Source organism: Mastigoproctus giganteus, chromosome 4 (genome assembly GCF_048544385.1).
Source record: "Mastigoproctus giganteus isolate SK-2022 chromosome 4, ASM4854438v1, whole genome shotgun sequence".
NCBI classification, from domain to species: domain Eukaryota; kingdom Metazoa; phylum Arthropoda; class Arachnida; order Uropygi; family Thelyphonidae; genus Mastigoproctus; species Mastigoproctus giganteus.
In genome coordinates, this window is record NC_143578.1 from 43,621,081 (window position 1) to 43,648,021 (window position 26,941).

The window sequence follows — 26,941 nt, forward strand, 5'->3', positions numbered from 1 at the left end:
CTGAACCGGAATTCGTATATGACAAACCACTCTTATTAGTTATTTGTATGATGTGCTCTATTATTTGTTGTAAGATTTAAGCCTATTCTTGGTGTCAACGTTAGACTGCATTAATTACGCTTGTTAAGCTTGCTTGGACTTGGAAGCACAACCCATGGTGTTGCACATTTATTAAGCGAGAAATTGGGTCTCTTGGTAGGAAAAGATGGCATGCACACGTCTTAACCTCACCTGCACAGAGGTCAGCTCCACACATCCTCTGTCAGTGCGCAGTATATGTGATAGGGTCAGGCTGACTAAGATGACACACTAAGCTACGAGTAATTAAGTAGGGGAGATAGGAATATCACCTATCTTGGCCTGCAAGTTACCGCCCTTCTCCCTTGAGTCCGTGAAAATTGATGCATGTTTAAGCAGGATTAGGACACTGATGGACACGTCTTGGGAGAAACTTTTCACTTGCTTTTGTGGCCGGAGAACGAAGCAACAAAAGAAATTTTACTGAGCTAAGACAGAAAGAAGGTCTCACAAGTATATGGCTTGCAGCGGAGTGGTCACACACAAGAGAAATGGCTGATAATAAATTCTTCAGACTTTACTCAGGAATGTCTCTGCAATAGCTGCAACCTCAAGTTTGAAATATTTAATTACTCTATATCACCGATACATTGGTGGAATACTTAAGCCTCCCAAGTAACTCCGCTTTTCCTTGAAGTGATGAAAGATGCCAAAATTAATACACGAGTAGATTAAGGCAAATGTTAGCGTGTGACGAACAGCTAATGGTAATTGATCACGTGTTAAAATGAGACGGAAGTCAAGTTTCTTTCTAGAATATTTCAGCGAATAGAATTAATTTGAAGACATTTCAACGATACAAGTGTATGTTTATTAATATCGATTGTTTTCGTATTCATTCTTCTATGAAAATTAAGATTTATTTTACCGGAATAATTTATGAGCATTTTTCTCAAAGAAATTCATCCGAGATTCTTTGAATGAAAAGGAAATAGTGTCTTGCTTTTTCTATAAAGAAGTGTGTTTAGTGTTTCGCCACGTCTTTTTGAGATGAGGACCGTGAATTGTATCTGCAACTTATGGTATACCCTTAACGTCAATTAGCATATGAATGAATCTGTAGGGCTTTTTGAAATCTAAATAAAGAATTTAAAAGTTACGTCATTTTTAAAATTACATTAAGCAAATCAACTCGATGTATCTCAAAGAATGTATCTATACTCCTCGACATCTCTTTGAGTCAATGTTATTCGGTGAGTAACCTCATAATTTTTGTAAATAGGCAGATATCAGTGCTCAGAGAACAGTTTAATTTTTCGACAGTAGTATGAGATATTTACGGGCTAAGTGTAATTCGACGTATAAATAATTGCTAATTGAAATGGCTTCTTAAAATTACAGTACTTGACTGGTTAAAGTGTGAATTATTGAAAATCATAATGAATTTTGTTTCATATGTTTGAACTCTGTAACGCTGAATGTTAAATTTTTTCTTATCGAGCGCATAAGGTTAAATCATCCACACTACAAAGCATGTTCCCTAATTATAAATCTTGTATAGCGAAGGCCAGCTTACACAGCTGCCTTTCGCTATTTAAGACAGTGACAAATTATTATAATCTAAAAAAAGGCACTCACTCATTCCTTTCTCTTTTCTCAAAAATACTAAGGAGGGATTTTAAACAAAAATAAACCAACGTCTGCCTAGTTTTCTCAAAATTCTAAATTTATAATTTTAATTTCGTTATTAAAGTTTTAATAGTAAGCATCGCTGAGTATTAATAAATTTTATATTTATCTATATCACAAGGTGTCGTATTTTTATTTGAAATAAAATATATTTAATCTGAAGATCATTCATTAATAAATTAGTTTTATCCTTATGCAGTACACCCAGCATTAAAATGGTGCTTTTAATCAGTGCATATGTATATTTTTAAAATTAATCATCGTAATGAATTACATTAATAAATATGCTATATGTATGTATTTAATATCAAGCTAGAATCAATTTTAAGTGCCTTAGAATTTCAGGTACTTTTTTTTCTTTTCGTAATTTTGTGGCGAGTTATAGACAGTTGCCTCCGTATTTCACTACTTCGCACAAACTCACATCTCTATATACATATTTACAATTGTATATATTTGCAACTCTTCCCTTCCTTCGCAAACATACATCATTGGCAAAGTCCAGGAAGGATTTATATTTTACAATGTCCGTAAAAAGCTCACTGCAACCATATGCATCGGTGCCATTTTATCAATAAAGCTGCTTCTTAAATCAGCATAATAAGAACAGCGCCTTATCACATGTTCAGTATCCTCCACCTGACTACAAATGCAAAGTGGATCAGATTCAACATTTAACTCTATTAACCTCTTCAGTTCATGTCCTGTTCATGCCCATAGTGGCAAAAAGATGCAGACTTGGTCAATTCTTATTTACCTGCATAGTACAACCCCAGGAATAAAGGCATAAGTAACGCGCCCAGTGCAGAACCGTCCCATGCTTTCCTAGATACAACTAAATCAACAGGTTCCTTTCCTGCCATCACCTGTATAGCCTCATTAGAAACGGTTCAACAGGCCCGCGTCAGCGCCAAAAGGGCAAATCTTTGAGCAGACACGAGACTCCAACGAACAAGCGCATTATTGACTCGATATCCCCAAGCCCCACATGTATAAGTAACAATGGGTAGAAAAATACACTTATAAAGGAGGTCACGGGACTCCGTCTTGATCTCACATTTCGCCCTTACTATCCTCTTTAGCTTGGAATAAACCATTATCTTTTCTATAAATTTCTGTACATTGGGTAAGAAGGATAGTCGTTCAAGAACCACCGCTCCTAAGTATTTGATTAAGGGAGCATATGCTATAGAACCAGAGTGTGATTGACAGGAGCAACAGTTGATGACGTTACGAACATATTTTCAGATTTTAAGGGAGGTAAAGAGAGCATTATTATTCATGCGGGGACTAATGATATTAAATGTACACGACCTGACCATCTGTTGGATAAATATAGGATTATGCTGAAGAAATACCGAGGTTAGAATGTGTATGTGTCTGCAATTTTGCTCAGACATGATGGGTGGGATTGTATGCTGAAAGTTGTGCGGATTAACTAAAAACTTAAAGGGAATCTGCAAGGCTCTAAGGGAAAAAATTTTATCAGCGTGGCCCACATTTGTAAGTAGAAGGAATATATTTTATAGAGATGGTATTCACTTGAACAAAGTTGGCGCAAGGATTTTTGCCAGTATCATTGAGGATATTTTAAGGGTTCAAGGAAACTTCTAGTTAGGGGGGATAAGGGTAATTTAGATCCGCTTTTGTCTGATGATATGGGTAAAAGTAATACTTGCCGTCACCTCAAGAATTCTTGTTTGTTGCCTCAACAGCTGATGATGGGAGGATGTTCTGAGGGTAGCAAATTTTTGAATAACGGGGAAGATAAAGCTTGGAAAACAAACAGAAATAATTTCAAGGGATGTGTCGGGGTAGTAAACTTTAGAAAATTACTTAATCTCAACTGTGTCTACAGCAATGTCAGGAGTGTTGTCAATAAAATGGCTGAATTTGAACTCCTGGTTAGGACAATTAATGCTGACAGAGTAGGGCAAACAGAAACGTGGTGCCACACTGAAATTGGGGATGATGAGTTCCACTATGCTATGTATAATGTATTTAGGAAATATGGGGTGATGAGGTCATGTTTCTAATCAAAAGCAGCCCCAGTGCAAAAAGAGCTTTTGCTGAGTCTGAAGTTACGTTTGCCAGTATAGAATCTGTGTGGTGTGAGTTAGTTGGAAGCAAATGTATAATGAGAGTGGGAGTAATCTACAGACCGGACGATTGTGAAGAGTGTGATGAGAGTCTCTGCATGCAGATGGAATGGGCAAGCAAACGCGAATATCTTATTATGGGTGACTTTAATCTGTCCCAGATTGATTGGAATAAGTGGGAGGGAAACTCACCATGGGGAAAAAGTTTTTAAATAAACTAGATTATTATTCGTACGAGCATGTTAGAGAAAGTATTAGGGATGAGAATATTCTTGACCTCATCATTATTAACGAATCAGATGACATCACAGGGCGTAAATTGCAGAAACCATTGTCAGGAAGTGATCACGCAATCGTCAATTCAAAGACAAAGAAAGGTGTTGCATTAGTTAAGGGTAAAGGCACGGGATTTAACTTCAGAAGACGGGACTTGGACAGCTTAAGGCGCTATATGGAATTTGTTAATTGGGCAAGATTGCCGAAGGATGGCGAATGCACTTGAATTATGGAATACTTTTAAACAGAAAGTCACAGACGCTACGAACGCACACATACTGTTAAGAAAATATTGCAGGAAGAGGATGCGGAAATGGATGACTGCAGAGCTGGCCGGTCAAATAGAGGAGCAAAAGATAGCATGGGACAGTTACTGAGCGACGAAAAGTACTGAAGCCTACAACAGTTACAAGTTCATCTCTAATTGTACCGCAAAATAAGGTCAGGGAAGCCAAGGTAGCGTACGAGAAAGCCTTGGCTAAGAGATCAAAGAATGAGGATAAGGAGTTTTTTACGTATGTGAATACAGTGAAGAAGAAAGCTAATCAGATCGGACCCTTGTGCACTGGGTGTGGAAAAGTCTTAGATAACTCAACTGATATTGCGGATAAGTTGAATGGGTACTTTGCACCGGTTTTTATTGGCGATGTGTAATTAGTAATTTTATAATTACAGATGACTATTAGAAAAACTTTGAGCATAAAGGGCATTAAGGAGTGTATTGAACCATTGTGATTAATTATGAGGGCATCTTTGGACTCGGGATAGATTCCTTTGGATTGGAGAAGTGCCAACGTATAAAGGCGGTTCCAAGAGTGAAGTTGATAACTACAGACCGTTAAGCCTGACTTCAATTATAGGGAAAATCTTAGATGCGATGATTAAGAGTGCAATCCAGGCATATATTTAGATAGATATGGCATTTGAAGGACACGATATGGTTTTGTTAAGGGAAAATCATGTTTAATTAACTTAGTAGAATATTTTGATACAGTTACTCATGACCTGGATGTAGGGAACAATTTCGAAATATTTACTTGATTTTAGCATAGTATCTAACCATCCCTCATGAGAGGTTACTCTATAAGCTGGAATTGGTTGAGATCATGGTTGCAGTGGAGGGTATACGCTGTACACCCTCTGGATTTTTTAGGTGAATAGCGTATGCCTTCTGGTTTTTGAAAGACTTGAAAAGAAAAAAACAAATATCATTAAAATATTTACTGAAAATTTTAAAAAAATTTATTTGAATTTGATTCCTAGGCAATACGTATAATTTTATGCGACTTCTATTCTACCGAAGCGAATTCGGTTAATCAGTCTGATATGCACAGTATACTCTGCTTTTCGTAGCATTCATAGAGTATACCTTCTGCTAATTTTACGACTACAACACTGGTCTTGAAATCACTGGAAAGATTCTAAGATGGATTGCTCGGTAGCTGCAGGGCAGAAGGTTGTGATTAATGAATGTTCTTTAGATTGGTGTAACATCAGGAATGGAGTCTCCCAAGGATCAGCTCCTGGACCACTGTTGTTTCTCATTTTCATAAATGACATTGACGAAGGAAGGGACAGAAAGGGTGAGCCAAAATTTGCAGACAACGTAATGATTGGCATAGTTGTTCATGATTAGTGCCAAGCAGCGCTCCTTCTGGATGACTTGAACAAACTTCAAAGATGGTCAGAGAAGTGGCAGCTATGAAAAATGTAAAGCCGTGCACTTGTGGAATAGCCATCCCAAAATAAATTATACACTTGCTGGGATTGCATTAAAAACAGTGGAGGAATAAAGGCATCTGGGATTTACGATTGGACAGGTATAAAGTTTTCTGACCAGTGTAGACAGGCAGCTAAGAAAAGCAAGGAAACTACAGGCAGCCTGTAGTTTCCTTGCACTATATAGCGAATACTATTACTCACTTCCAGATTGGAGTGATTGCGTAGGGCTCATGTAGTTTGCACACGGGGCAATCGGTTTTTGAGTGTCTGCGAGGAAGAATGGGTTGGCGTCGAAATCTTCCGACTGAATTTGAAATGTATATATATATAAACGACCAATTGCTCTTGAAAATTAATGTTATGAGTGGAGTCCCACATGGTTCGATGCTTGGCCCCTTACTGTTTTTAATATTTATTAATAATATTGATATAGGCATTTTAAGTTAAATTTCCAAGTTTGCTGATTATACGAAAGCAGACAGGCTGGTTAATGACAGTAATCCGAGTATACGACCTCAACAAGATGTAATTAAATGATTTGAACGGACTGAGAATTGGCAGCTGAGGCTAGACAATAAAATAAACAAAAGAACAGAATGACAAGTTAGGTAATGCAAGCATTGCGTTGCACTATCAAATCATATGGTGCAAGAATTAAAACTTTTGTAGCACGAAAGGAGGAGGCATTAAAACTTTTATAGCATGGTAAGAAAGGAGAGGTCCTCATGTGATATTCCACTGTTGGGTAGCTGGGAGGTTAGATTTATGTTGCAGTTCTTTTTATAGGGTGTGGGAGAGTGGGAATTGATGCGCAGGGTGATATTTGATATAAAGATCCAAAATATTCTTCTGGACCTTTTTTACCTTACGGAGCCGCCTTTAAAATTTATTTCAGAATTTCTATAAGTTATGGGACTGTGGAATTGGACATTCTCCCTTCCCCACCGCGAATCAACAGAACCAGCCAGCAAGTTGTTAATTACTGGATTGCTACCTCTGTGGGGAGTTAAAGCTGACAGCTTGGGGAATTTTAATGGCTAGTTAATTACATACGGGGTAACATATAGGTTGTTTGTTTGTTTTTTTAATTTTTATATATTTACTTTTATTAATTTTTTATATATATTTTATTTATTTATTTAATTTTTTAGGCTAGTGCAACAAAAGCTTGTGGCTTCTATGCAATATATGGCTCGTACTAATGCTAATCCTAAAATATGCGTTTAAAATTTGGGAATAACTGAGGGTACATGGAACCAGAAATTGGCCTAAAACCTCCCCAGGGACAAACCAAATATTCTCTGAATATTTGGTGTAATGCCCAAATATCCAAAATTAAGAACAGAATAGAGTTCGGTAGTCGGGGATTGGGATTGTTGAATTGAATGGGAATTGATCCTGAAACATTTCCTCTGACTAATAGACTATAACCTGAAAGTTTGGTATCTATATAGACTTTTAAGATCTATGGAATTTTCCATAAGGAAAAGCCTGTACAGCTGAAATATACATTCGAAACATGCTTCCATCATGTACAGAGAACTCGAAATTTTACAAAAACCGTTGCCGAATTTTAATGAAATTCGTTAAAATTTCATTAAAATCTGTCCGATTTTAATGAAATTTGGGATTGCTCGACAATTTTTTCTAAAACATCCAAGTGTAAAATTTGATTAAAAAAAAAAAAAACTGTTCACTAGGAGTTCAGGTTTTACATGTAGATAGGTTGACTCACGGACATGCTGAAAACAATAGCGCTTTACATATTAGCGAATTCTCCTAAAAGATGTTTGAAAATTTTCCTTTAATCAAAGAGTGACTGTTGGAATAAATTCCCACCTACTTGTGGAGGTCCAATGTTTGATTAAATTTAAAGAAGGATACGCAAAACATTTATAAGAAATAGGTAAACATAACTGACGGAGGGATATAGGTTAGGCTTAGTTTTTTTTTTTTTTTTTTTTTTTTTGGCTGATGCTACTTGAGCTTGTTTTCTTGCATTATTAGCTAATACTTCAATGATTCCACATGCACTCAACTTCAAATCATAGTGCATGCGTGAGATGGCATCGAGAGAGGAATGGAAAATCACTACCATCTACTCTACTAGAATTTCAAGACATTGCCAGTGTGCATGGGTTAGTCACCAGAACATTGTTGAAATTTAGCGGAATTCATGTCAAGACGAGTTGCTTATATGTTGCCCACAAAACTGTGTCCTACAGAAAATCATGCCTAATGAAAGGGGCACCCATTGTATATTTTTTATTCGTTCTAACAACTTGGTACAGTTTGATTAAACAATTATTTAAATAATTTATATTTCAATTATATTGAACATACCTATCTTATGAAATAAATCCCTATTTTAATGGTGGTTAGACATTATACGGTGTAGCATTGCTTACAGGAGATATTTTACTTTATTTTTAAATTCAACGAACAAATGAACATTTGAAATACCATTTCTCGTTGTGAAAATCATGCCTTTATACGACGTGTTCTGAGATGTCCACACTTGTCCTCGTTAGTCGGACATTTTTGTTTCAACACTGTTATTATTCTCAACGATCCGTACTTGATTCATCCCACCGACAATAATAAGCTCTCTTGCATTCCTTATCTGTTTCTCTCTTCTATCTCCCCTTGCATGCATTTCTATCATTTTATCGCCCCGCAAGCTTCTATTTCACGAATTTATTTGATTTTCAACGTCCTCAACTTGGTTGGTATTTCTGTTTTTATATCTCTCAATATTTCTTCGTCCTTCTCCTATTCATTCTTGATATCCTTATCGATTGGAACAACCTTGATCGCCGTACTTACCCTACCACTCAGTAATTTCCCCCCTTTCTTTCTATCTGTTTCGATCATCGAAGGTTATTTCAGGCCTTGTACTTTTTACCCTGCTTTACTGGCTACGTTTATTATTTTGACGATTTTCAATAGATAGTTGGCTTTTCTGCTTACTCCCGTTGATAACAGCCTCATCTATTTTGAGCTTTCGTTTCTTTCCATTTTATCACTTTTTGACTTTATTCATCTTCTTACCCATCGTCGAGTTGTTCTTTTTTTTTTTTTTTTCTCCTCGGTTTTTCGTTTCATCCTTGTTTAGTTTTATGACTAAAATTTTTCTCTCATCTCTCTCTCTCTCTCTCTTACCCATATTTATTTTATTTTCGTATTCTGTTTGCTCTGTGCGTTTTCATTTATTTGGCAGTGTAACTGTGATTTCGCGTTGCATTCTCCACCTATCTTCCTACTCACCTTCTTATTTATGGTGGCGGCTTTATTTCCTGCTGTGAGTATCGATCTACGTACCACTTGGGATGTTGGATGCATGTTTCCAATACTGACTTTCTGTACCAGAGGGATAATGCTAGTAAATACAACACAGCGCATTTTAATATGTCTTTGAACTGTATTAATATAAAAATACACGCCCTTTGCGTTCACATATAAGAAATATAGTCGTAACACCATACAGTATCGGTTTGCATTTCTGCAGTGATGCGACAAATATCCAACCGCAGTAGCTGTAAACGGGGACTGTTGTCTTCTACTTATTTAACCTTCCGCGCATTGAGTGCACTATTTTAGAGATGGGTAGTGACGCCGGTATTCACAAATTACGTGTTGTTGTTTAAGCTTTCTGGACGATGATTACTTATAATAATAACGAGAGAGAGAATATTACATCTCTCTCTCTCTCTCTCTCTCAAATGGCTGTTTATAAGCGTCTAGTTGTAAACATTCCCTTAATTTAACCAGCTGTATAACAGAAAAATTTAGCTGCATGGAAAGTTAGTCATGCGATAAAGTTGTCACTGTTTTTTATCTTCTCCTTTGTCTGGTTCTTCTTTATTTGCTATTTAATAAATTAAAATTACGCTCGGGAAAATAAAAAGTAATACGCGCCTTGTACTTCCTGCCAAAAAATTAGAAAGGGCTTAGTCTGTTTGCTTTGCATCAAGACAACGTGGCATTAGTTGTATTGTGTGCAAATTGTTCGTATAGGTGAAAAACTCTAAACAAACATCGTGAAACCACCCCCAGAGATCGAATAACTCGGTCACTGTATGAAAAAAATATAAAAATATAAAAATGTAAATAATCATAAGTTCTTTCATTCCGACAGGCAGTATTTCTCAACTTCAGCCAGTGATGAGAATCGAATCCAGACCTTTTGCACACGTGCGAGGGTAAACAGCGACGTGCGGTCCTCTTTTCTACCAGCGAGGTTGCATAAAGATGTTGCAGCCCAATCAACTGTATTGTGGTTGTGAAGGAAGACCGCATGCCTTCTAAGATACATCTTGTTTTTCTCACACAACAAGGTCTGTGGAAGTGACTCCTGGTATTTTCTCTTTAGATTTATCATGGCAATATAGAGTTTTCATTTTTTTATTCTCAGCTACCCTGCTACGAATGGGTATATATTTTACCATATCATGTACTTGTATGTGATAGTATTACGAGAGCTGTTTGAAAAGTAAGGTAACTTTTTTAAAATAAAAATACACTTAACTACAGAGCATTGAAACGATATATAAATGAAAGTAATTAAGGAAAAATGAAGGAAAGTTCAGGTGTATTTCAAGGGTCATTGAACCAGATTTCAACACAGTCTAACTTAATCGTCACCATCGAATTGGTTTCCTGCCAGATGTCTTTGAAATTCCCGAAAATATGAAAGTTAGAAGGGTCAAGATCAGGACTGTGGTGTGTGGGCAAGTTCCCATCCTTAACTGTTTAACCCCTATCATCTGCTGACAATAGTTTGGACTATTGCGTTATTCGTCTTGTTTGAACTTATTTAAAAACGGAGTGTTGGACCATATATAGCTCGCAGCTTCAGATGAAATTCTGTGGGTTTAGCCCATTTTACATGGAAAAATCGCCTACCTTCCATGTTTCCATTAAGGCAGCCATTTTGGTTTAGTCACCTAATAGCACTATTTTGAAAGAAGAAAAAGAAATGTAACATACTTGCCTTTACTCATGTGAATGTTTCATTATTGCGGAAGGTACATATTTATTGCTTTTCTCCTCAAAAATATCTCTTACCTTATTTTTTAATAGCCCTCGTACTTTGTGATTATCTTATATAAGACGCACAAAATGCTTTACTCTTTGGTGAAATGAACATTTGAAGTCAATTTTACATAATTTTCTTTCTTACATATTACCTGTAATTTTTAATGGAATATTGCAGGTCAAAATTATACTTGATTACCACACTGTGATAAGCCAGTGTACATCCAAGAATTTCACTTGGAAGGATGTGATGATCATTTAGCATCTGGGCACTTTCACTCTCATATAGAGAACGATATATTTTAGGAAGCGGAAGGGGAAGTAGACCTGTGCCATTTGGTTGGGGGTGTGCCACCCAAATGGTCAGGTCTACACTATTTTATGCAATAACACAGTGTTTCTCAAGTTAGATATGTCACTTAAATAAATTGTAAAAAAGGTTAAATCGAGTTATTTTTACTATAAAGCAAATTTGATTTTATAATAAACCTTTATTGTTCTATATTGAAGTTCATGACAAACTACTCACTATCAGGTAAATTTTACTTTATATTCATATAAAAATTAAAAAAATATATAGGGTCATCGAAAAAGGTGTCCGTGATTTCCCTTTTAATTATCTTCGGAAATATTTGATAGATTGCTGTGATCATAGCAGCAAACAGTGTGGTAACTCACTAAGTTTTATTTGACTCCTCAACAATGACTTTGGCTGCGCCGTGAGTGTGCGCAGAATGACTCCTAGCGCACCGCCTCAGAAAAAGCGTAGTGTGTGTTGTGGTACGCTGAATTTCAATACCGACGTACGTCTGTATTGACGTTGCACTGTTACGACCGATTTAAATTCAGATTTAAATTACGTCCATGCCCTCCTTAGAAGATGGAACTAGGCGTATAGGATTGTGAATTTAATTTGATCGAAAGGCAGTTGCATTAACATAAACAAAAATTAAGAATATTAAAGTAATTTCCAGCGCATATGTTCCCTTCTGATTTGCTTTCTATGTAGAATACAGTGTCCTGCTAGTGTTCAAAATTTGTTTTTAATGAGAGCTAATTGTTCCTCCAAGGTGATCTTGCAAAATTAAACTACAAGCAGAGCTGTGCTTAAGGTTGGTTTGCAGTATGTTGGCTTCACTGAATTAATCCTAGATCTTTCGAAATTAACGGAAAGGCTGCCTGAACCCTAAATCAAACAACACCGTCTACCTTTTAAGTCCAAATCCGTATCGTTTGAGTTGGCGGTTCTTCTTCATTAATAAACAAGTTATTGTCCCCTTAACGGTGGAAAAGTGCTAGAAAATCCCGTTAAAGATCATTTTAAGGCAACAGTAACTGTTAACTAAATTTCACAGACTTCGGTGACATCTATTTGAATTTCGTTGTTCATCCACCCTTTCATGAAACGAGACCTTAACTTAGTTTCAAGTCACAAATGCTGATGCAGCCAATGTAACATTCAATTAAACAAGCAAGAGATTAGGTAGAGAACACATTTAAGGTTAGCTGTACTTCCAATGAATAGTAGCTTCCTCACTTAACATTTATCGAGGTAATAATACTTAAGGTTCTCTTCAGCCACAGCTCCATCCCTGGAGCATCGAAGTGGCCAACACGTAGCCTCTCGCTAAAGGCAAAGCATTCTCTCGTCTGCCTAATTATTCCTAAATCCCTTGAGTATACATTAGAAACAGGTGCTCTTTTACGAGTAGTCTTCACATCGGATATGCAGAATGAGTAGAAAGAAGTGAGTTTGGCAAGAAGCCACCTACTGTACTCCATTTCTTTTTGCTTGAGAAATCCAATCCTCGCTCTGCGTGATATTCCGATACACTTTCCTTTTTCTTTCAACAGAAATGATGACTTGAGTTCTCCCTCTAACCATGTTGCTAGTTGATATTCCCAAAAGGACTTTTGTATGATTTTTTCTTTGCATATTTATATCTTCGATCTTTACTTTGAGGCAATACAGAAATCACAGCAAGATAACACTAGGTTTATTAGCGTACTGTCAAATTGTTTTTCACTTCATCGTTCCATATCGGACGCCTGCTTCTGTCATTTCTCGTTTGAACTATTGACAGAGGCACAGCCTGGGGCGAACTGTTGCATTTGACACAATGAAATCTGATTCTCTTGACAACACGCAGAGGCTTTTAGGGCCAGTGCATTTGTCGATGTCACAAAACAATGTTTAAATCTGCTTTTATACAAGTCTCACCGTGGATGCGGGTAAGTTTGTCACATGACGTTGAAACTCTTTAAAATCACAAGTGTAAATGAGACCTTTTTGTTATCCTGTCACTTTGTTCTTTTCAAACAGTTTTGGAGAAAAATCAACATTTGTTATATCCTCTGCGAAATTAAATTATGTAGCAACAGCTACTAAAAACAAGTGTCAACACCTGTCCAAGTGGCAGGCGACAGTAAACACTTATGTTGGGTGAACGAACTCCTTAATGTTGAAAACGTTCTGCGAGAAATTAAAAAATCTCCGAATTTTTATCTTGAATTATAAAGCTTGGTTGGCACTTATATAACTGTTTTATTCTTATTTTTTTAAATTCAAAAGTAGTTTTAAACTTTAAAAAATTGGACCAAAACAATGTACAGTATTTTTTACGGAAACGGAAGTGAACCAAATGTACTTATTTTGACTTTTATAGTAGATTTAGGTACTTTAGTAAAACAAACAGAAACTGGCTGAAAAGTTTAGTACGTATATGAGCATTTTGTAACCAGTGGAGACTTTCGCTACTAGTGCGGACTGGTAGCAAAGTAACTGGCGTCGCTAGTATTTCCGACCTTATGAAAATGCCTAGGAAATCCATCCCTTGGGAGACGGGGGAAACTGTTTTGCTTTCTTTCGCGTTGTGAGCGAGTTAATCGGTCTCAGGCGAGCGAAATTTTTTTGCGACTGAAGCTCATGGTTTTCATCCCGAAAAATAGGCAAATCGATCATAGAATACCGGCAAATGTATAGATATAAATTGATCATTTACTGACACTCCATGACCTTAATTACCTAGACGCAAAGTTTAAACAATTGAAACCCACTATTGGGGCCAACTTGTGGTCGCACCAGATCTACACAACATCTAAATCTACTCTCTGCTGCAACCCGCAATATACGCCCATAGTCCACAGAGCTCATGTGCTAAAAATAAAGTCATTCCTTCATCTGTGCTCAGCTAAGCAGGATCACATCAACATCTGGAACACGGTTGGTTTGGCGTTTGCCAGGCAGACATCTCCGTAGTACTCCCTCCTTATGCTCAAGGCTCCAGCGGTTACAGAATTTCAAAAGACACTTCCCTAATGTGACTCTGGACACTCTCAACTCGCTCAACATCGACATCGACCTGTGGAATATAGACAAGGCATATCGAGATGGCATCTTGTCCCATCTTGCGGTTTGTAAAGGGCATTTATGTAAGTGCCGATCTTAGTTAGCCGATGTCATTTCATGTTCTGCTCAACTTGTAGTCCTTTTTCGCTGTAATTACTACTTCATTCATTTTTACATTTTGACTGTTATCTTTGCTTTGATCTATTAATTATTATTTAGTTGTTATTATTATTATTATTATTTATTTTTTTGTATAAATCAAAATCACTTGTATAAACAACTAAATGTAAGATTCCTCTGGCTTTCTGTGTAAGGAATCACTAGTGTATAAAATTTATGTTAATAAAGAATCTTATTATTATTTATTATGATCACCCCGTGTATTAGAACTCAGCCATTCCTCCTCTCCTGGTGGCACGCGTGTCGCCGTAAGAACTGGTAAATGTGATACTGCAAGTTCGTGGCATGCAAGTACGACGTACTTGATCGACATGGGAAAAGGATGATCTGTTGGACTTCTAAAAAGGGATAATAATCTTGAAGGCTGTTCGTGGAGTACCGGAATTCAGGTGTTCCAGAAGTGTATGAATGAATCACGTTTTCTGCTATGCCGTGTGGACTGTTGATTGACGGCGACAAACTGCGGAGTGAAATCACTCCGATGTTCTGGTCTAAGAGAAACAGGCAGGTGGCAGAAGTATTTTGATATGGGGGGATTCTTGCCTGGGAATCTCTTGGCACCCTCATATTCCTAGACCACACTCGTGTGCTAAAAAATACCAGTACATTGTGGCTAATCAGATACATCCTTTCATGCTGACTGTTTTCCCTGATGCAATGGTGTGTTCCACTAGGATAATGCGCCCTGCCCTGTTCCCAGTATTGTTCGCCAGTGGTTATCGAACACGAAAGTGACTTTCAGGTGTTGCCATGACCGCTGACTTCGCTAGATATGAATCCCATGGAACATCTCTGGGATTACAAGAATCTACAATCCAGCGTTTGGCTCCTCCACCATGGACTATCACAGATCTACGGAACGCAATCCTGGCGACATGTTACAATATTCCTCCTGCAACGTTCAGAGTCTTTATAGAGTCCATGCCCCACCGTGTGGAGGTAGTGGCGGTAAGAGGAAGTCGTACCCACTGTTAGGTAGGTGGTTATAATGTTTTGTCTGGACAGTATAAAATAAATTTATGTGCAGTATGCATGCCCAAACTTTGACTAAAAGAAATGAACACACAAGAAGCTTCCGAAAAAGAAGAATTTTAACCATAACGTTTTTTTTTTTTTTTTTAAATAAAAATCAGTTTCAGCTGAAACGTTATTAAGGTAACTTTTATTTATCTTCATGAGATCAATTGAGTCTACATATTGGCAAAGTTAACACGTATGACTTCCAATTACATCTTAAAAATATCATCTTAGAACAAAGAAGGTATCGCAATTTCTCATTAAAACAGACTTCACGTACTAGCATGCTGTGTTTGAAAGAAAACTAGATCGGAAGTGAGCATATGAGAGCAAATGATGAATAATATTAATTAATCTTTATTGATAGTGGTAGATTACAGCATGCAATAAACAAAAATATCCACTACTGCTTTGAGGCTAGGGGTTTAACAGTGGGCATGCTGATAATTAAATATATTTATTCAGTAATATACAATCAGTATCAAGGAAAGAGTATTATAATTAGTATTAAAAAGGCTAAATTATTCAAGGAAATCAGGGTTTTTCCGATTCTTAAAAAGCGGAAAAAAAAAAAAAAACCCTTTTCCATTATTACATTAACAGCTGACGATGAATACAGTACTTGTTCAATCCTTAAATTTTCCAAAGCTCTCAACCTGAATAGTTCTTCGGCCAAAGGCACAGATAGTGAGATCCAATCTACACTTCCCTTCAGTTTATATTTTATGTTGTGTTTATATTTTGTATTTGTAAAATATGTTTATATTTAATCCTGTGGTCTTAGGCGCCCAGTGGAGTTAAAGAGGAGACTCAAAATACGTTTACAATTTATTTTAAAAATATGACTATGATTACTATTATCTAAACCAATTATTATAAAAGCTACAGCCTTTTTGATATAAATTAGTAATAATTTATGATTATATTATATTAATTAATTAATACTATTTTAATAAATTGAGATTTAAGTTTATTAATTAAAAGAATATTAAAAACAAGTTAAATTAGCGCAGAAAACTACTTAATAACCGGCGACGTTTCTGGACTCCATGTTGAATCCTGTAGGCTATACAGGGTGTCTCAAAAATATTGGTACAAACGTTTAGGGGAGGAGGTAACATCTAAAGGAATGTGAATCGCATAGGAACCCATAACCGGAAACGTCACGGGAAAGTAGTAGCAGAGGCACAAGAAGCAGAAATGATACAAGACAGTAATTAGTGGCAAACATTTATTTGACATAATATTAACAATGGAGTATGAGATGATTGATGTTACATGATGTTACAAAAGATGCTCGAAGGTTCCATGAGATGCGATGCATGCGTGACACCGACGCAGCATGGATGGGCGGACACGGTCGAACACACCTGGAGTTTCTTTGACAGTAGCAGCAGCGCAGACGAGTCTCGCCACGAGATTCATTTCCGTCTCCACAGGCGATTCATATACGATAGATTTGAGGGCCCCCCACAGAAAGAAATCAAGGCTCGATAAATCAGGTGAGCGTGGGCCAGGCAACGGGTCCACCACGGCCAATCCATCGACGCCCAAAACGCCTGTTCAAATGGTCACGAACACACCTTCCATAATGGGCAGGCGCCCCGTCATGTTGAAACCAAATGTTGCGCCTCACATTTGCTGGAACATCGTCAAGTAACCCTGGTAGAACTTGTTCAAGAAAGATCCGATATTTAGCGGAGTTCATGCGGGATGTAACAGGTATGGGCCGACTAAGCAGTCACCGACCATACCTGCCCACACATTTATTGCGAAGCGATGGTGTGCCGCATGGGGGCACACACCGTGTGGGCCCTCTGCTAATCCATACACTAGATGCATGTCTGCCAGCTCACAGTTCGTATATCGATGCATGCTCTTTGTGAGGCAACTACTGCTTGATTGAGTAAACCAGAAATTTTCCCTCCCGCGAACTGATGAACAGTGCCGTATACCGACTTACGGTGACGTTTCCGGTTATGGTTGCCTATGCGATTCACATTCCTTTAGATGTTACCTACCTCCCCTAAACGTTTGTACCACTATTTTTGAGACAGTCCTTCTTTTTCAGTCCTTCCAGATTAGGCCTGATGATAAGATTCAACACGAAATTCAGAAAGGTCGCCAATTATTAAGCATTTTTACTGTGTGGGAATATAACTCTCTTATGTTGATACTTTGTATACAATAAAAATCATATGGTTTAACTGGTGTTATTCATATTTTACGTTTATTTATTTCGTTTGATGTGAGCAATACACGAAGGAACCAGTTTTTTCCTGCTTCCTTCGTGTATCGTGGCTGTGAAATCCAACCGTAACCGGAAGTGCGCCACCATCGTGATATCCAAGCCCGAGGCGGGATTCGAACCTGCGACCTTTGGTTTGCCAGGTAGGCACTTAACCCACCTGGCTAGCCCGGTCGGCATATTTTACGTTAAAAAAAAAAAAATAATAAAAAAAGTAAAAGTGCAGCCATTATCAACCCACTGCAGGATGGAAGCCTCCTCAACAATTCATGCTGAGGGAAATGGACTATAATCTGCCACGCTGGTCCAGTGAGGGTTGGCAGATCGACCGTATTCAGCAGTCAAGGGCTTGAACCCCGGTCTACTCAAAGAGCGTGTGCGACTGCACTCCCGCTCCTGACCACTCGGCTACGGATTTTACGTTAATCACTGTGAACAACCACGTAACGTCTTTCTCTTAACACTATACGTTTGAATATAAAATAATAATTTCATAAAAAATTAACGAAAGCAAAGGCACATTTATGATATTTGGCCAAAAATCCTAGTTATGGTATTGCTTTATTAATGAAATTGTAACTAGTAAAATTATTGTAAATAATTGTAAATTGTAACTTGAAATTGTAATTCTCGTTGCATGCAAAGGTCCAGTAAATCGGTGATGTTTTTGAAAATCTGTTACTTATTTTAATAAGGGAAACTCCGCGTTATTTTTATTTATTGATTTAGAACTTTTTGAGAATTTCCCTGCAAAGATCGAATATCATGGTTTGGATAACGCTGTAAGGCAGCGTTTCACAAACTGTGTTCCGTGAAAAATCGTAATAATAATTAAAAAATAAATAAAATAAATAAATTTTGCATATTTGTAGCGTACACCACTTTTGTATCATTATAATATTTAACATTTTTTTTCTAGTTATTAATATACTGGCATAAACTAATAATAAAATGGACCGCGGAACACTTCATTTTGACTCCTACGAAAAAGTAGCAATGTGGTGGTCTAATATGAGGCTTGACGTAGTCGAGTGGTCAGGAGCGAGAATGCATAGCACGCGTTCTTTGAGTGGACCGGCGTTTAAGCCCTTGGTTACTAAATACGATAAATATTTGTATTGACGATTCATTTTAAACTCTACTGACTTGGTTATCGTGCTGGAATATAATGAAAATTTATTTATTTATTATTTATATGCCATTCGTATGCGATTTAGTTTGATTGAAGGAGAGGAGGAAGCGAATCGATATCATAACTAAACTCACAACTTCCTTGTATAAATTTTTTTGATAATTATTAGTATTTCGAAATATTATTATTAAAATATGTTTTGACCATGGATTTGTGGTTGAAAAAAAGGAACTTTAAAACGAGAAGCAAAGCACTTATAGTAATGCAACTGTGGTCGATGAAAACGAACACAATATTGTCACACTTCAAAGTGAGGATGAACAATCGTAGCCTTTTGTTCCCCAAAAATCCGAAGTTAAAAAACAGGAACTAACTAATAAAATACCAAAACGAAAGTATAATGACAGTTATTTCAATTTCGGCTTTACATGTGTTGGAAATAAATATGCTCCTGATGCACAGTGCGTCCTATGTAATAAAATATTAGCAAACAGTTCTTTGGCTCCCGCTAAACTTATATTTCGTAAGTGTTCCGTGAATATGTTGTGAGATGAAAAGTGTTCCGTGACTAAAAAAGTTTGGGAAACGTTGCTGTAAGTTATAAATGCCGATTCAATGAGGTGATCCCTCACCCCTTCCGGAAAGAAAACGAAACCAGGATTATTTTAAGTTAATGCAAATCATTAGAGAGGTGAACGTGACTAGATCGTACTAAAATGTAATTTATTTTTTGCAAATTGTATTAGAAAGATATACAATGTTCCTTCTATTCTGCACGTTTCCATAGTATTCGCTTCTCTTGCTGGTCGCCTTATTTCAGAATTTGGTTATGGTACCAAACAACAACCAATAGATATTGAATGGAATGTAGCGAGATTCACTGTCTCTGTAGAAACTAAAACGTCTCATAAGATAATGTAAGAAACGTTAAAAATCTAAGGAAATATTAATATTTATAAAGCATGTAAATATTTATCCTCATTGTTAACATATATTAAAAGGGATCTGTTACTTGAACTTCAACTTACGATTTAAATCTATGGTGACTGAACTGGAAATGGGAACGGTGAGGTTTGTGTTAGATGCCTGACATATCAGTGCTGTCATTAAATCGCTACGATGTAAATTCAGCAGCAATAACTCATTCCTCACCATTCCCTTCATTACGAATGTCGAAGAATCATCCAGAAGAGTAGATCCTCGCCACCACGTTACAGAAGGCGGGGGTTTACCTAAGGAATAAAGATAAAATTCTGATCAAACAAATAAGGTTGTCGTTGCATAAATTTAATTAAAATATTTATTTAATTTAGTTGAATATTAAAAGCATTAAAATTATATTTAGAAATATAATATATTAGTAGCAAAAAGGCATGTTTTTGTGGATGTTTTAAGTAGTCTAAATTATTTTGGATTTAAAGAAATCTTTACTAAGGAGTTTATTATTATTATTTTGAAACATAATTTCCATGCAAACTTCATCAAAAGAATTACTCAATCACTATCCAGTAGCCCTCGTGGGTAGCAGAATTCGTACAATCGCCGTCCTCCCCCACACCTGGTGGAAAAGACCTGAGTTCGAGTCCTGATGACGTGGGGAATTTTTATGGGCCTTTTTCACAACGTGGCTGAGTTAATAGGTCTCAGGCGAGGGTAGCATGGTTTTTCATCTGGAAACTCGGGTTTTTCTCGATTTCTTGTTTCGTCCAAACAGCAAATCGGCCACAGAATACACGCAATTTACAGACAGTATATACGGAGCAATATGGCCTTAGTCTCTAATGCTCCTAAAACTCTACTACAACAACAATTATCCAGTACTACCGACACTCAGAAGGTGAAATCAACAAAATTATAAAATTTTTACTAATAGCTGCCATTGTATTAACCTAGAAAATTTAAAAATATTGGATTCAAATATACTAGGGTTAATAAAAACATATTGAGACTGAATCCACGAAAACTGAGAGATATTGTCAGTGATGGAAGCTTAATCGCCTTCAAAGGAGGCTCTTGAAACAAGTATATCCTTATTTTCACCTTTTCTGTCAGTACTGGAATCACCTATCGAACTCAGTTTTCGAAATCGGCACTACTTTGCTGTTCCATTTTGTTTTACTGTTTCTGCATCTTCAAATATTTTCGCTTTAAAGGTTTTTTTTTTTTTTTCAAGTTTTAAGGAACACTAAAATGTCATATGGGGCCGTAACCGATGAGTATAAAGGCTCTCACTTGCGGAATACTTTCTTAGCTAAAAACTTCTGTTTTTTTTCTACTCCTCTGTCAGCAGTCGGGGAAAGAACTTGGCTGTGATACACCTCTATCTTCAAGCTTTCATTTACAATATACTGATATACTCCATGAGAAATGCCTACCTCCCGCTATTTCATGAATATTAAATCTTATGTCATTTATACTTACCAATTGGCCGCGCCTCCGTAGCCAGGTGGGAAGGAGCAGCAGTGCATAGCACATGCTTCTTGATTAGACCGGGGTTCGAGCCCGTTACCACCAAATATGGAGGATGCGGAAAGGTCAGGGAATGACCACCGCATATCCCGGAGCAATATGGCCTTAGTTGCTAATGCTCCTGAAAACCAAAATAACAAACTAATAAACTTACCAATTCATTGTTTCTACTTGTTGCCGGATGTCCAGAACATTCGTTGCTTTCAATAGATATTCGCTGCACTTTAAAATGACGCATCCAACAAAAAGAAAACTCATGCACGACTCATTATTCTTGTTTCGGTCAAACCTGTTTTTCTGATTTTCACTCAAAATTGAATGCGCACGTTATTTTCTGTACTCTCGGACATAATGAAATGCAACGAATCACAAAAACACTCTGACTTCAAATGCTAGCACGAACCACTGAAGCAATGGAATGAGCGGTAAACACGCTTGGATATGCAGTAACATGTCAGGAGACATTCATTTAAACAGTTCCCGTATGGTGAAGTTTATCGGAGATATGCATTCACTGTCTCTACATTTTTCAAAGGAACCCTCGTATTTTTGAACTAAGTTTCGTTACATTGATAACTGAGGGACAGAACAGACAAAAACAAATAGACGGACTTTTTTATTGGTTGGTTGGCTGGTATATCTGCCGAACTTCTCTCTTCCTCTCAGAGATCAAAAGGTTTGGGTTTTAATATATTTAAACGGCACTGGGCATTGACTTACGATTCTTAGTACTCATGGTTCAAGGATGCTTATACATTGATGATTGGTGTGGAGTATTCATCTAATTCTCTTTCAGACTGTGAATTGTTGTCCACAGACTGTGGCCTTTATTTTTAGATATATTCTAGCAGTTTTAGTGCTTCAGGTTTGGAATATCAAAAATAACGTGTGACTCACTGACTGAAACTAATAAGCAATGTAGGGTTTCTGTGATCGTAAGCTAGAGAAGTGTTCTTCAAATCTCTTAAAAATTGAGCATAACGGGAATTATTCTAACATCTAACAAAAAGTAGATTTTGATGTCAAGTCAATTTTTATGCAAATTATGTTTCCATTGACTATCATTTAATCAAATACAGAGCTGTGGTGCCGTCTGCAGAAGAATCAAGTGCACACTACTCGTATTTCGGTAAGTTACAGTTGCCTCCCCCCTTCCCCTTATCCTTTTGGCAGTCAGTAAAATTTAATTATGTTTCTGGGAAAACTCCTTCAACCCTATCGCTGTGCATGTTCATTAGATTCTTTCGCTATTTCTGTCTCAGTATCGATTGAACAAAAGCTGGACCAATTACGCAGAATTCGCCAGACTTTGCGATCACACTACACTGATAAATGAGGCAACAGTTCGATTTTTGGTTAAAAATCTTGTACAACTACATTCATTCTTCAGGTGTGGCGAAAATACTAAGAACTGTGAAACCCGAATATTACCTGACAGTCGCGTGCCTGTTATGTAGTCATTACACACACTGTACAAAACATTTTTAAGAAGTAAATATGCCAAGCAAAGTAAAATTACATTCTATCGACTCGTCTCTGTATATTATCACTTTTTTCTTGGACAGCTGATGTTGACATGTTCTTGTCAGATAAGCAACAACTCTGTGGATGAAGAATGATGTCGGGCGCGAGGGCTTCGGATAGAAGACATATCGACTATTAAGTAATTTTTGAATACTGTTTAAGCAATTTCAAAAAATTAATCCACGAATATGTAAACTAGAAAAACAAAATATTGTTTGATGTTTCCTGGATATTATTACATTGTGCGTTATTGGGAGGCATCTTTTTTGATATCGGGTGAGATAGTGAACTGCGAAACGGATCACCTATGTGCGTATAAGTGGCTTATAGTTGAGAGAGAGAGAGAGAGAGAGAGAGATGGCTAGTCAGTAATTAGCAAATGTATTGCATAGAATTAGGTTCACTCGAATTGCCTAACTAACATTAACAAAATTATGCTTGTCTACCAAATATATTGAATAAACAACATTATCCAAGGTTGCCACTGGCTAGGATGAACTGTTCACGACAGCGTACAGCCACAAGGCATTTCGACGCTATTCTACGAAAAGACAATAGCGAACAAATCGATTTAATTAATGAATTAATTAATTTTTACAATATTCAGAATAATGAAAACAATATCTTGTTGACAGAGGAGATCGTTCGCCCTTTCCTCATAATGCATCATCAGTATTTGAAATGTTGGGTCTCACGTTTAATTCCCTCCCTAAGTCCTTATAATGCATTCAGTCAGGTGGTTCAATTGAGTTTGAACTTTTGGTTGGTCAAGTGAGATAGATAATATTGGTTGTTAAGGGGTTTTCTGCGCAATTTTTGCAATCTTACAACTTTCTTGTTTTGCTGACTATAAATTTGGCCTTCTGTTGCTCAGACCGGCGGACACTTAAATTATTAAGTATAACTTCTGTGAACCTCATGTCGGCAGTCCAATCCAAATGGATTTTGAAATATATGGGAAGTTATCAAGGATAATTATTATTATTTTTTGTTATCTTGAAGCAAAACGGAAATGGGCTGCTTTATTTATCATGTTGAAGGAATTAGAAGTTACATTTCATTTCTGCTTAGAATTTCTTGTTAAAAATTGTTGATTACTATTGCAGTTAAAGCAATAAGTAAACAACCGTTTTGTCCGTTTTTCTGTTATCATTTGCGGAATAAAAGCATTAAAGCCTAGTGATCAACGCAAGGGTACAATAGAACACGCGCTTGAATTGACGGTGGTTCCAGCATAAAGAAAAAAAAACCGAAAATTTTCCGAAGAAACAGAAAATTTATTCATTCATTTATGGTTAAATCTAGGGAAAAAAGCCTCGAACTAATAAAGCTATAAAAAGTCATTGTGCATGTCAGACATACCCACTTTTTCTACACACTTTTGACCAAACTGGATTTGTTACTTGTTTCATCGATCTCATATTGTGACGCACTTCACCACGAGTTGCCATTGTATTGTACTTCTCCAACGGAGAAGTATAGAGCAGTATATTGTGGATGCACCATATATTGTGAACGCACTTCACCATGAGTTGCCATTCTGTTGTACTTCTCCAACGGAGAAGTATATACAGGGTGTCTCAAAAATATTGGTACAAACTTTTAGGGGAGGTAGGTAACACCTAAAGGAATGTGAATCGCATAGGAACCCATAACCGGAAACGTCACCGTAAGTCGGTACATGCCGCTGTTCATCAGTTCGGGAGAGGGAAAATTTCTGGTTTACTCATTCAAGCAGTAGTCGCCGCACGAAGAGCATGAATAGATATACGAACTGTGAGCTGGTAGACATGCACCTAGTGTATGGATTAGCAGAGGACCCACACGGTGTGCGCCCCCATGCGGCACAACATCGCTTCGCAATAAATGTGTGGGCAGGTATGGTCGGTGACTGCTTAGTCGGCCCATACCTGTTACCATCCCGCATGAACTCCGCTAAATATCGGATCTTTTTTGAACAAGTTCTACTAGGGTTACTTGACAATGTTCCAGCAAATGTAAGACGCAACATTTGGTTTCAACTTATGTTATGTTATTTGGTTTTTAGGAGCATTAGCAACTAAGGCCATATTGCTCCGGGATATGCGGTGGTCATTCCCTGACCTTTCCGCATCCTCCGTATTTGGTGGTGATGGGCTCGAACCCCGGTCTAATCAAGAAGCGTGTGCTACGCACTGCTCCTTCCCACCTGGCTACGGAGGCGCCTGGGTTTCAACTTGACGGGGCGCCTGCCCATTATGGAAGGTGTGTTCGCGATCATTTGAACAGGCGTTTTGGGCGTCGATGGTTTGGCCGTGGTGGATCCGTTGCCTGGCCCCCACGCTCACCTGATTTATCGAGCCTTGATTTCTTTCTGTGGGGGGAGGGGCTCAATTCTATCGTGTATGAATCGCCTGTGGAGACGGAAATGGATCTCGTGGCGAGACTCGTCTGCGCTGCTGCCACTGTAAAAGAACCTCCAGGTGTGTTTGACCGTGTCCGCCAATCCATGCTGCGTCGGTGTCCCGCATGCATCGCGTCTGATGGTGGAACCTTCGAGCATCTGTTGTAACATCATGAAATGCATCCATCTCGTACTCCATTGTTAATATTATGTCAAATAAATGTTTGCCACTAATTACTGTCTTGTGTCATTTCTGCTTCTTGTGCCTTTGCTACTACTTTCCCGTGACGTTTCCGGTTATGGGTAGGTAACATCTATTCCTTTAGATGTTACCTACCTCCTCTAAACGTTTGTACCAATATTTTTGAGACACCCTGTAGTATATACTTGAAGTGTATGTCACCACCCAGCCTATGGTTTCGACCCTGATTAGGGTCTCCTCGGTGGGTAGGTGGGTACTGTGAACGCCTGACCAACTCAGTGACGAGATATATCCTCATATATGAGATGCGATATGGTACATTAAATAAAGTTACTAATTGAAATCAAAAGGGTCTATAAAGCCCAATAAGTCATTTTATTATAATAATCTTAAATTGTAGGAGAAAACGTCATATCGTTTTCTTTTTAGTAGGACTGTTAATCTCTCAACACTCAATCGCTAATGATTATAATATGAACCTACCTCCCGTGCATTGTCATAAATAAATCAAATTAAAATAATCATGCCTTCAACTCTCATATCACATCAAGCGAATCGAAAAGAATCACGGAAAGACGGCGCCCACCAACATCGCATGCCACCATGAGAATTGAAAAACAATTGACGCAAAAACCTAAAAACGATGAAACAAATAAATATCCATTAATTCACACATAAATTAAACTTTAATTTATATGTGAATTTATAAAACGGTTTTAAAGTTTAATTTACGTGTGAATTAATGGATATTTATTTGTTTCGTCGTTTTTAGGTTTTTACCACAATTGTTTTGACGTGAATACGACTTTAAATCCTGTCCGGTATAGGGGGGTCGCTACGAAAACTCTAGCGACAAAAAAAAAAAAAATGGCAAGATTTGTCGCGCTTATATCTCGTAAACTATAAATGATAATCTAATGATTTAAAATTTGTTGGACAGAGGGTTTATGTCCGTATCTAAAATGGTGGGTAGTGGGAGTGTGCAGCGGTGAGGTGGGGGATAGCGCTTGCGCTTGATCACTGAAAATGGCGACGCCGCGCGGCGTTTGGGCAGTGTAACTTTGGATTGCGAAGAGAGGACGTTGATTGTGTCGATTTGTAGAGAATAACAGGATCTATAATATTATATAGCAATAATAACCGATAAAATAAAATTTGTAAAGTTATAAGCCGATAAGTTTGCTGAGTTGAAGAAAATGTTCATAATGTCGAAAAAATTGCAAAGGAAATATGAACAGAAATGTAAGAAACGTATACCTTTGTAAGAAACATCGATGTAAATACTATGCCAGATGTATCTTACTTTTCCTATCATCGGCCTTTGATAAATAAAATTATACTTCACTTATAACCACCAAGACCTTATTCATTTACATCTTACCCTTCCTCTAATAACATAAAGACGGATTCACGCCTTAAACGATTGCGGTTGTTTCCCCGTACACAACCCACCCCATTTTTTTCAATTCTCATGGTGGCATGCGATGTTGGTTGGTGGCCGCCGTCTTTCCGTGATTCTTTCCGATTCGCTTGACATGATATGAGAGTTGAAGGCATGATTATTTTAATTAATAGCTATTTTAATTTGATTTATTT

General features: G+C 37.4%; 1 protein-coding gene across 6 annotated transcripts in view; it reads right to left on the reverse strand.

The window, feature by feature from the left end:
• Nucleotides 1–26,941, reverse strand: part of LOC150086677 (synaptogenesis protein syg-2-like) — a 416,888-nt gene that overhangs the window by 147,161 nt on the left and 242,786 nt on the right. For all 6 annotated transcript variants that reach the window (XM_090372685.1, XM_090372684.1, XM_090372683.1 and 3 more), the window contains exon 4: nt 19,796–19,999. In XM_090372685.1, the coding sequence (XP_090228811.1) occupies nt 19,796–19,999 (204 nt within the window). The remainder of the gene's footprint in view (nt 1–19,795; nt 20,000–26,941) is intronic.